This window comes from Bufo bufo, chromosome 1 (genome assembly GCF_905171765.1).
Source record: "Bufo bufo chromosome 1, aBufBuf1.1, whole genome shotgun sequence".
Classification (NCBI taxonomy): Eukaryota; Metazoa; Chordata; class Amphibia; order Anura; family Bufonidae; genus Bufo; species Bufo bufo.
Genome location: NC_053389.1, coordinates 78763973 through 78776608, shown reverse-complemented (window position 1 = coordinate 78776608; position 12636 = coordinate 78763973). Strand labels below are relative to the sequence as shown.

General features: G+C 43.8%; 1 protein-coding gene across 2 annotated transcripts in view; it reads right to left on the bottom strand.

Annotated features, from left to right (window-relative positions):
- Nucleotides 1-8184: 8184 nt before the first annotated feature.
- Nucleotides 8185-12636, bottom strand: part of LOC120996565 — a 29871-nt gene continuing 25419 nt past the window's right edge. Inside the window, exons 2-4 of one of the 2 annotated variants that reach the window (XM_040426558.1) lie at nucleotides 11820-11929; nucleotides 10472-10945; nucleotides 8185-8903 (exon numbers count right to left, since the gene is read on the bottom strand). In XM_040426558.1, the coding sequence (XP_040282492.1) occupies nucleotides 8206-8903; nucleotides 10472-10945; nucleotides 11820-11868 (1221 nt within the window). In that variant the 5' untranslated portion in view covers nucleotides 11869-11929 and the 3' untranslated portion in view covers nucleotides 8185-8205. The remainder of the gene's footprint in view (nucleotides 8904-10471; nucleotides 10946-11819; nucleotides 11930-12636) is intronic. The other variant, XM_040426567.1, reaches the window with a different exon arrangement.

Sequence of the window (12636 nt, the reverse complement as noted above, 5' to 3'; positions counted from 1 at the left end):
CATACAAAACTAATAGAATAAATGCACCTTTTTATGGTTGCTTATAATTAAAGGCCTAAGGGCCCTTTCACACTTGCGTTCTTTTCTTCCGGCATAGAGTTCCGCCGTCGGGGCTCTATGCCGGAAGAATCCTGATCAGTTTTATCCTAATGCATTCTGAATGGAGAGAAATCCGTTCAGGATGCATCAGGATGTCTTCAGTTCCGGAACGGAACGTTTTTTGGCCGGAGAAAATACCGCAGCATGCTGCGTTTTTTGCTCCGGTCAAAAATCCTGAACACTTGCCGCAAGGCCGGATCCGGAATTAATGCCCATTGAAAGGCATTAATACGGATCCGGCCTTAAGCTAAACGTCGTTTCGGCGCATTGCCGGATCCGACGTTTAGCTTTTTCAGAGTGGTTACCATGGCTGCCGGGACGCTAAAGTCCTGGCAGCCATAGTAAAGTGTAGTGGGGAGCGGGGGAGCAGTATACTTACCGTCCGTGCGGCTCCCCGGGCGCTCCAGAGTGACGTCAGGGCGCCCCAAGCGCATGGATGACGTGATCACATGGACACGTCATCCATGCGCATGGGGCGCTCTGACGTCATTCTGGAGCGCCCCGGGAGCCGCACGGACTGTAAGTATACTGCTCCTGTGTCTTCTTTTTTTTTTTTTTTTTTTTGAGTTTTGAAAATACTTTATTTTGAATCATGAGCAGAAAATACAGGAAATACATCCGCCCCACAACAGGGTACTTGGTTCATATTACAAATATCAGGGATGTAAACATATTTAAGTACTGACAGTCATGGGGATAAGGGGGAGAAGAAATTAAAGGGGGGAGAAAGAAAAAGGGAGGAAGGAGGAAGGGGGGGGGGGATAGGAATTTCCTACTTTCCTTAACACACTTGTTGAAGAGCTCTGTCTAATTAAGCAGGAGAAGCCTCTATATTTTTTCCATGGGGACCATGTGGCCTCGAATACTTGTGTTCTTTTGGACTCCCACCCTGCAATCTGTTCCATTTTATATAGTGCGTCACATTTCACAGTCCATTGGGAGATGGACGGGGCTCTACAACTCTTCCAATTGAATGCTATTAAAATTCTCGCAGCTGCTAACAATTGGCCGAGCAAGGAGGTAATATTTCTGTTACCTTTCACCTCACCCATTAAGCCTAATAAACACCTTTTTGCTGAGGGGACAAATTTTACCCCGCAAATCTGTGTCCAGTAACTGGAAATCACTGGGCACGTCCACCATATGTGTATTAGGGAACCTTCTGCACCAAGGCACCTCCAGCATCTAGGGTCACAATCCGGGTACATGGTATGTAATCTTTGGGGCGTGTAATACCACCTAGTGATCATTTTGTACAGGTTTTCCTGCAATTTAACGCATCTGGATACCCTGGGTGCATTAGAGCAGATCTGCACAACCTCCCTGTCTGAGAAATGGATATCTAAATCTTTTTCCCACTTACGGATAAAACCATATGAGTCAGGTCTGGTCTGGGAAACAAGCACAGAGTACAACTTCGCTACCTTTTTCCCAGGGGGCACCTTGGAGAGTGTCATCTTTTCAAATTGTGTCATAGAAGCAGTTGGAGAAATTTCCCTTTTTCCCAAATATTGTTTAATATACAATTTATGTATAAAGGATATCGATTGCAATTTAGGATGTTTTTCCCAACCCTCAACTAAATGACCCGATGGATCTAATAAATCAACTAACTGGAAGGACAACTCTTTGAGATCCCCTGGCAGAGTAGAGCCAAAGATTCCCCCAGAGCTCCCCAGAATGTCTCTCACCTGAAGCACAGGAGACACCTCGTGGCCTGAAAGTAGCACCTTAGACAAGTCAGAATGCCATATCTTTAAAGTATTTTTCGTCATGAGGCTGAGTGGCTTGATCTGCTGAAGCATATCTCTAGGGGGCGAAAGAAGGAATGATCTCAGAGGGATCTTAATATCCTCTGCTTCTGTCAGGATGTCCAGCCTATTATCTGGACACCTAATCCATTCCAGACATCTAGTCCCCTGAATAGCCCTATAATACTCTGCCATATCAGGAAGACCCATCCCCCCTACTCTGTTTGGCTGTATCATTATGGAATGCGGAATGCGGGGTTTGGATTTTTTCCAGAGAAATCTAGAAAAACATTGTCTCAGTTTGGCGAAAAAGGGTTTTGGTAGGTGGATAGGTAGTACTGACATGTAATATAGTATTTTGGGTACCAATACAGACTTAATCAATGTACGTCTTCCAAACCACAAGGTGAAAGGGATGCTCCATGAGTCAATAGTAGCTGAAGTTAACTTGTGAAGATTACTAAAGTTATCTTCAAATAGATCGCATGGATCTGAGGTTATGTTTACCCCTAAAAATTTAATAGAACGCGTTGTCCAGCTATAACCATAATGCTTTTCTAAGGTCGACTGTATTTCTTTACCTGCCGTGACATTTAAAGCTTGAGATTTCGTGGGGTTAATAAGGAAGTTAGACATTGACCCGAACCTTTTGAACAATTCCTGTAAAGCAGGAAGCGCCTCCGTTGGGTTAGTAATAATAACCAAAAGATCATCGGCAAAGGCCACCAACTGGTGATAGGTGCTTCCCATCCTTAGCCCTTTGATTTCATCTTCCTGACGTATTGCTTGAAACAAGCATTCCACCACCAGGATGAAGAGCAGGGGGGACAAGGGGCAACCCTGCCTTGTACCGTTGCCAATCTTAAAGCTGGGGGATAAAGTCCCGTTTACCATTATTCTAGCCGTGGGAGAAGCATACATAGCCATTGTCGCACTAATGAATTGAGGCGGGATCCCAAACTTAGCTAGGGCCAGACGCATAAAAAGCCAATCGATGCGATCGAAAGCCTTCTCCGCGTCTGTCCCCAGGAGGACCAGAGGTATAGCTTTCTCCCTAGCTTGGTGTATAATATTGACTATCCTGGTGGTATTCATCCTTCCCTCCCTGCCAGTCACAAATCCCACCTGTTCTGCATTAATCAGATTAGGTAGTAAAGGCTGTAACCTGAGGGCCAGCATTTTGGCATACAGCTTCAGGTCTGCATTTAAAAGCGAAATAGGCCGGTAACTGGCACAAGATGAAGAATCTTTGCCCTCCTTTGGCAGGATGGTAATCAGGGCCGACAACATATGCGTCGGAAGTGGGATACCTTTATATACTTCATTGTATACATTAAGCATTCTGGGCAACAGTATAGAGGAGAAGGTGGTGTAATATCCCGCTGTTAAACCGTCCGGTCCAGGACACTTGTGTTTAGGGACTGAACTTAATGCCTTGTTAAGTTCTTGCAACGAAAAGGGCTTAGCTAGGGATTGAGCTTGTTCTTGTGAAATAACCGTGAGGCGTAAACCTGAGAGCCACTTTTTAATGTCCTCTGACCTCATTTCACTTTCTGACTCACTACTAGTCTCTCTAAGATTATATAGCGAGCTGTAATAGGTACAGAACTGCTTTGCAATAAGGTCAGTTGACATAAGTGATCTAGCGGATGCATCTTTAATAGAGTGTATATAAGATTTGACTCTACGCTTTTTCAGGCTAGACATCATAAACTTTGATGCCTTGTCTCCATGCGCATAGTATTTAAACTGCGCCGATAAATAAAGTTTGGCCACTCGGTTATTCAGTATGTTCTTAAGCTCCGCCCTCAACTTATTCAGTTTATCTAAAACTTCTGATGAAACCTGTTTTTTATGCAGTAATTCCAATGCTTGTATTTGATCTTGCAATCCTGTGTCTTCTTTGTGTCACTCAGTCATGATGATTAAGCTGTGCGGCCGGGGCTGGCAGGAGGCGGAGCACAGGGGTGTGATTAGGCCATACCCGGCACACCCACTCGAGCCCTGAGGCGGCCCGGCCCACCCTATGGCCAATCCGGCCCTGGCTCCCCCGCTCCCCACTACTACTATGGCAGCCAGGACTTTAATAGCGTCCTGGGTGCCATAGTAACACTGAACGCATTTTGAAGACGGATCTGTCTTCAAATGCTTTCAGTTCACTTGCGTTTTTCCGGATCCGGCGGGCACCTCCGGCAAATGGAGTGCACGCCGGATCCGTACAACGCAAGTGTGAAAGAGCCCTAAGAGAGAATCTGGCTACAGATAGAATAAATGCAAATATTAGTTCTTATCTATAAGCAAGTGTTTCAATAAATCATGTTTAAATCAAATTTAAGGGAAAAGTTATTCCTATCGGAAAAATTCCATGAGCCGTGTTTTAATATGTCCCCCTTACAGTATCCTAGTAGTACAGTGCCCTAATATGGTGTCCATATGGTGCCCCACTTTTTGTCTGTATACACCATGTTTTTTTTTTTCATTCAATTCATTTTTTTCACATCACCATATTCTGACCCCCCCATAACTTTTTTATAGTTATATCTACTGAGCTGTGTGGGGGCTCATTTTTTGCGGGACAATCTGTAGTTTTTATTGATACCATTTTGGAGTGTGTGTGACTTTATATTTTATTAGTACAGGTGTTTTCGGATGTGGTGATCCCCATGATGTTTATATTTTTTTTGTTATTTATGTATTTTTTTTTTATTCTACAGAGAGGGGGGTGATTTAAACTTTTATATTTTTTATATTTTTTAACAGTTTCTTTTTTTTATTATTTTGAAGCTCGTATTTAAGCCTACTAAACCCATTTTTGTACAGAATTGCTCATTTCTTATGTTGGCCTGCCACCTGCTGGCCACAATAAGAATTTCAGCTTCAATACGCTGGGTCTCTTCAGAGAGACCCAGCGTATTGAAACCAGTTACCGGTATCCTCAGTGGCCGCAGAGGATGCCGGTAAGAAGCCCGGAAACGCAAGCCTCTGGATTATTCACCCTTTGGTTGCCGTGATCTCACTTGATCACGGCATCTAAAGGATTTAATGACCACGATCGGCATTATTGCCAGTCGTCATTAGCCGTGGGTTTCTGCTGTTTGAAACAGCAGAGACCTGCCGGCCATGATGCCCGCTGCATGCGCGAGCGGGCGCCATATTTGCACTTCGCTCCAGCGCCGCACATTAATTTCTAAACCAACTGACATGTATGTGATATTATATTTCATGGACACCTTAGACTTTTTTTTTTTGTGCAATTACATGGCAGGTATAATATTAATAACATATTTAAGGAAAAACAGAAAATTATGAAAAAATGTAGGTTTTCTTTCCTATAATTTTTTTTTCTTTATGATTACACAGTGAAAATGGCCACTACTTGTGTAATTTATCCACTGGCTTGGATTTTGGTCGCCTATTTTTCTGTTCATGGTTCTACAGCACCGCATTGCCAGTACATTCAAAGTGAATTTATGTTGACCCTCCAAGATATTAATTTTGGGAAAATGTAGACATTTTTAAGGGAGTCTGTTATATTGGTGAAAACAGGTGACCGACTCCCTTTAAAATTTTGGGCTTTTTTTATTTTATAAATTCAAATTGTGTGCATTTGTATATTTTATGCACAAACCTCCCCCCCCCATACTAAATATAGCTAAAACGAAAGTAAAAAGAAAAAAAAAATATGTGTAAGTTTCTATATTTTAGATTGTTTTGCTATACTATTGCTAAAACTAATACACATATTTTTATATTTTTTATTACTAAAAAAGGGGGGGAATGTGCGTGCGTAGTCTGCTATACTATTGCTAAAACTAGTAACTATAGCTATAACTTTTTTTTTTTCTTTATTTCACTTTTTTTTTTTTTTAATCATTTTTCAATTTATTAACTTTTTTGTTTTAGTTTTTTTTATGGAAAAAAGTGAATTAACCTCTTACTGCCACAGTCAGGACAGGAAGGGGTTACATCACAGACTGCAGGCTCACAATTAGTTTTACAGCCACCAGGGGGTGCTCTCACAACAGGCTGGCTTTTTGACTTTACAGTGCCATGTACACAGCGAGACCACTTTGCCTGATAATTACTGTGCAATGGCTAATGTGCACTTACATCTGCAATGCCGTCAGGCACCAGCAGCAATGCTATTTTCACATCTGCGTTTTTGCTGGATCTGTTAGGGAATCAGCAAAAACGCATCCAATCAATAATACAACCGGCTGCATCCGTTCAGAACTGATCTGGTTGTATGATCTCCTAAATGAACAAGGAGAAAAAACAGATCCGGCAGCATTGACTTACATTGTGATCACTTTCCCATGATGCACTCATGCGTTGCGTAATTGGAACGAAATTAAACGGAATGCATTCTGGTGCACTCAATTTCGTTCAGTTCAGTTTTGTCCCCATTGACAATGAATGGGGACAAAACTGAAGCATTTTCCTCCGGAACTCAATGACGGATCTCAATACCGGAAAGGAAAATGCAGATGTGAAAGTATCCTAAGAGCTATCCCTCACGACATATGTAGTTGTGCAGCAATAAACAAAGGGTTATCATCACTTTTTTGATTTCCTTATGGCCTCATGCACACGACCGTTGTTTGGTCCGTTTTGGCGGCTCGGATGCGGACCCATTCACTTCAATGGGGCCTCAAAAGATGCGGACAGTACTCAGTGTGCTGTTCGCATCCGTGGCCCCGCTAAAAAAATATAACATGTCCTATTCTTGTCCGCGCTTTGCGGACAAGAATAGGCATTTATATTAAAGGCTGTCCGTGCAGTTCCGCAAATTGCGGAACGTACACGGACGCCATCGGTGTTTTGCAGACCCCAAAACACACCACGGTCGTGTGCATGAGGCCTATATGCCAAGAAAATCTCAACTCAACTCTCTAACATATGCCGCTGTATTCGCATGCTTAGGCCAGAGCCTCCCATATGAAAGGTTATCGCCACCTTTATTATTGCATTCTACTCATTTTGGGCTAAAATAATTTTTTTCAATTAGCGTTCATTTAAAAAAACGGCAAAAACTTTTTCTTGTACAGTTTTCACTTAGAGTGTATCTGTAGCCCTTATCTGTACTTTTCTAACAGCTTATAAAAACTAAATATAAAGTCATCAGATTGATAAGAATTCAGCTATAATGAGTGCTTATGAACTGTCAGAAGTTCAGATATAAGGACTACAGATCAAGCAGTCAGAGCTGCTCCTGGTAGATTCACTGAGAAGTGGAAAGCTCTGAACCCAGACAACCCCTTTAACCAGGGGTATAGTTTTCTGCGCAGGAAGACTTGGTAGAGAGCTATGTTTTTCAGTGCAGCAAGAAAAAGGTATACTGACACCTCCTAATTGTGAGACATTTTTTGGAATATGTCAGATGAATGGTTGCCGCTACCTGAATTCAGTTTATGTGATTTCCTCACCAAATCCGCACTTAAAATCCACCCCATATTGACTTTCAACCAACTTGCGGTTCTTGGCGCAGATTTGATGTGGCTTTTCTGCCGATCTCACCCTTGCATTGAAAAGGGCGACATCTGCACAGAAGAACCGCAAACATAATTGACATGGTGCAGATTCCTACATCCACAGGGCAGGTCAATTTCCTCATGGGAGAAAGGAACAAAGTGTACGTGAGATTTGTGTAAACTCCTACACTTTGCTGGTACTGTATTGTGCTGCATTTTTTTTCTGCACAAGAATCTGTACAGAAAAACCATGCGTAATCCACTACGTGTGCGGGTGGCCTAAAGATGCCCATATATCTTCAGTAGGTGTCGGAAGAATGCTCATTCGGACAACAGCTTGGCTGAGAATGCAGTGTTGTCAATGAGAAGAGCAGAGTAAGGCTACTTTCACACTTGCAGTAACAGGGTCCGGCGGGGGGAACAGCCTGCCAGATCAGTGTTAACGCTAGCCCACCGTGCTGTCAGAACATGCTGTAGTTTTTGTCCGTCTGCCTCTTGGCATGTTTTCCGTGCTGCGGCCAGACCTCCTGCTTATAGTGAATGGGGCCAGAGCGGACTTCCGGCGGCACGGTGGGCTAGCCTTAGCACTGATCCTCCGGCAGGCTGTTCCCCTGCCGGACCCTGTTACCGCACATGTGAAAGTAGCCTATGCTGCCAATAGACACCACTGGTGACGACTTATCTGCCTTGAGAAAAAAAAGATCGGGAGTTGAAATTCAACATGGCCAATACTTCCTTTCTTCTGCAGCATCTATCGGGAGGCCCCCATACACATAAAAGAGTTGCTTGGTACCTCTGAAATCGGCAATTCAACTGACTTTTATCTATGGGGGTCTTTACTTTCTATTAACATACTTGGTTGATTTTTTTTATGGTAATATGATCTATTTCATCTTTTTCATGAAACCAGCTGATGAAGTGGACTGGTCCACTGCCCTCTTTCTAGCTGGAGTGTTGTTCTTAGGAGTACATGTTGCTGCTGGTGTGTGTATAAGGCTAGGAGTAGATCTTGTATCCTGTGTGCCACTTGAACCTAACTCTGACCCATCCGTGGAGATAATTTCCTGAAGGTGTTTTACTTGGAGGATGCTGTTCACCTCATCCAGTTTAGCTTGAAGACTTTTCAGTCTGAATTCCATGATATCGCTGTGATCACTTGAGGCCTTCTGACTGGATAGAAGGGTTTTCTGCAACTCCAGAAAGCTGCCCTTCACAAGATTGCACATGCTTTTCTGGATGTTCAGACTTGCGGTGACATTCTCCTGAATGCTTTCTAATGCCTGAAAGAAATTATTTTGCTGAGCAACTAACTGATCTATTTGAGCCTTCAACTGTAGTTGGGAGTTAATGGTGGTGTTTGGCCATAGGGACGTATCTACTGCCTCGGTGTTGTCCGGATCCCATGGTTGACTTGAATCCCGAGGCTCCTGTGAAGACTGTGAAATGTATTTATCTTGGTGGCTGGTACTTGTAAAGAAAGTCATAGGTGAAAGTGATTTGTTCTGGCTGGGGTGGAAGTCATCTTCGCTATCAAGAGTATAGGAGGTGCTCAAGAAAGGCTCAATAGAAGAAACACATTCTCCTTGAAAATAAACATAAGCAGACAGAAGTATTAGTTATTAACATCATGCATGGTTTTACAGATGAGCAAATAATTCACATGAATCGATTTGTTCATTAAACAGAGTTCATGAGTAACTCGAGAGGCCCACCCCTCCGGCTTGATTGACAGGGCCGGACATCTCGCCTAGTCTTGTCAATCTCGAGGCTCTGCAGCTGCGCCTGGAGCAGCGACTATGCATGCAGCGCTACCCTTCCAGGAGCAGCAGCAGAGCCTCGGCGCTTGTGCCACTACTTGGAGCAGCGACTATGCATGCAGCGCTACGCTTCCAGGAGCAGCAGCAGCAGAGCCTCGGCGCTTGTGCCACTACTTGGAGCAGCGACTATGCATGCAGCACTACGCTTCCAGGAGCAGCAGCAGAGCCTCGGCGCTTGTGCCACTACTTGGAGCAGCGACTATGCATGCAGCGCTACACTTCCAGGAGCAGCAGCAGAGCCTCTGCGCTTGTGCCACTACTTGGAGCAGCGACTATGCATGCAGCGCTACACTTCCAGGAGCAGCAGCAGAGCCTCTGCGCTTGTGCCACTACTTGGAGCAGTGACGCAGGCACAAGATTGACAGTGCTGGGCGAGATATCCAGCCCTGTCAATAGAGCGAGAAGGGTGAGCCTCTTGGGCAGTGGGAAAAGCCCCTATCTGTTCAAAAACTCTGTTGTTGATGAACAAATCAATTCATATGAACCAATTCACTCATCTTTGCGATGGTTTAAGAGCATTTAATCCAAGATGAAAAAAATCTACTCACTGAAAAACAACTATTCTGCCGTTTTGAGCTATTCTAGTCTCACGTTAGTCTTAAAGGAACTAATTACTCAATTCATCTAATCAGCGAGTGTACAACACCCTGTACCCCATAAATCATCCATTTGGAAGCAGCCCCGGCGATAACGGATGAAGTTGTGTACTTCCGGCACCGCAACTGCCAAAACAGCTGATTGGTGGGCTTGGAGGGTGTCGGACGCCATCCAATCTGATATTGACGGCCTATCCTGAGGACAGGTCATCAATATGTCTCTGCTGCACAACCCTTTAAGGCTACTTTCAAACTGGCGTTTTGGTTTCCGTTTGTGAGATCCGTTCAGGGCTTTCACAAGCGGTCCAGTTTTGCCCTAATGCATTCTGAATGGATAAGGATCCGCTCAGAATGCATCAGTTTGACTTCGTTCTGTCTCCATTCCGCTCTGGAGGCGGACACCAAAACGCTGCTTGCAGCGTTTTGGTGTCCGCCTGATGATGCGGAGGCAAACGGATCCGTCCTGACACACAATGTAAGTCAATGGGGAGGGCTCCGTTTTCACTGACACAATGCAAAACGGATCCGCCCCATATTGACTTTCAATGGTGTTCAAGACGGATCCGTTTTGGCAATGTTAAAGATAATACAAACGGATACGTTCTGAACGGAGGCATGCGGTTGTATTATCGGTGCGGATCCGTCTGTGCAGATCCATGACGGATCTGCACCAAACACGAGTGTAAAAGTAGCTTTAAATGTGAATGGAGTTTTGTACTTATACGTAATATAATTACCTTTATTCGATGAAGATTCATCATGTACTTTAATATTTTGGCCATGACTTGCATCCATTTTAAAATACTGAGCGACCATCATCTGTCGTTTGGTCAACATTTCTGAAAGAGACAACATCTGACCACCCATAGATGGCTGCAATTTCCAGTTATCAATTGTTTGCTTAACTCTCCTCTTATAGTCGTTCCATCTTTTCTTGCATTCTTCAGCTGTGCGCTTCATGCCTTCTACTTTGTTCACCTCCTTCATCACCTTATCCCAGACCGCAGCCTTGCCAGCGGCGTTAAGTGCTGTAGCCCCAAATAGTTGCTGGATGTTTGCTAGGACTATATCTACAAGTTTTTGGTTCTCAGGGTCGGAAAACCTTTTCCTTTTTTTCTTGGGTGTTTGGAATGTTATTGATCCACTGAGAGACATATTTTCCTCCTGTTGTGTGTTGTCGATGGCTGGAGTGGAGACGGGCTTCTCTTTTCCTATGAGATGCAATGAATGGGACATGTAATGTCATGCAGAGTTACTATCCCCCACTAATCCCAAGAAGAGGGTCTTGTTCCCCAATCCTAATGGTTTGGCAGGTCAAGCATGTGCCCTGCTGCTCTATTCATTCCATATGGGACTGCAGGCTCTTGGCACATCCTCAAACAATCCATGTTAATTCCAGGTTGTGAGGCACCAAAATACGAAAAAAGTCAAAGGGGGGGGGGGTGAATAGTTTTACAAGGCCTTCCAGCACCTTACCACACACTTTGATACACAAGCACACCTGTTGATAACACTAATTATTGCTCTAAGGATCGCATATACATGAAATAAAACCTGCAACATCATGCGGCCATTGGCCACGTGCGACAACTGGATTGTCGGTTCTTAGGATTCGCCCACAGGGTCACGTTTATTGATGTGGCTTTGGAAGCCAAAACCAGGAGTGAATAAAAAAATATGAATTTTTGTTTCTGTCCTTTATACTTCCTCTCATTTTATGAAAGGTGGCTTCTAAAACTACATCAAGAAACCTTACAGCGTGGCCATACCCTTATATGTCCAAGAATGCGTAGTAACGTAAAGTGGGACAGACAAGTTTCACATCCATATACACACATGACTTGACATGTGGTGCAAATTTTATATCATTTCAATTTATGTTGTGGATTTCTGCCCACAATCTCTCTAGTCATACAGAAGACTCGGGGGTCCTCGTTCTCGTGGGGCTGCAGCGGTCAGTCCCCCAGCAATCGTACATTTATCACCTGTGCTGTGGATAGGTGATAAATGTAGTCCAGGAGCCAACTAATGTGATAGCATCAGTCACAAAACATCTACATCTTACACATGTGGTTAAGCAGGTACCTTTGTTGGCGAAAGATTTAGAACATGGAAAAAAGTCTGTAATTTTCATGAGTTTCTTCTTCTCCTTGTCATATATGGTCCGAGGAGACCAGAGCTTGAATCAAAATAATCTGAAAGAATGCATGAGAAGTAACTAGAGTGCTAATGGTAAAAGCCGTCATCTAAGTAGTTTTGTTCATGGATCAAAGTCTTTCCTCCCTAAGTGACTGCACAGATTTATCAAAAAAGGAACGTTGACCTTTGTATAAACAATCCTTTTTATTATAAATGAGGAATAAGTGGTCAAGCTTGTATGGCATCTAAACTTTGAGTTCTCTGGGATCTAATCTTTTGAGTTAGCTGATATGCCCGGGCACTATGAACAGGCACCTGCTCCACATGCCTTCTTTATACATGACCATATTACTCCTTCCCTCTGCCTTAGGGCCCATTCACACGACCGTATGAACGGATCCGCATCCGTTCCACATTTTTGCGGGTTGGTATGCGGATCCATTCATTTCTATGGGCTCTGAAAAGATGCGGACAGCACACCGTGTGCTGTCCGCATCCGTAGTTCCGTTCCGTGGATCCGCAAAAATAAACTCACATGTCCTATAGTTGTCCACATTAAACGTTCCGTAGCCCCATTCAAGTCTATGGTTCCGCAAAAATGCATTTCTGCACAGAGATCTTTATATAAAAATTACAATGACACCTTCCGTTTTTTTGCGGATCCACAAAAACGGAACACCATCCGTTCCGGTTTTTCACGGAAGAACGGATCCGCATATTTGCGGATCCGCAAAACACATACGGTCGTCTGAATGAGGCCTTA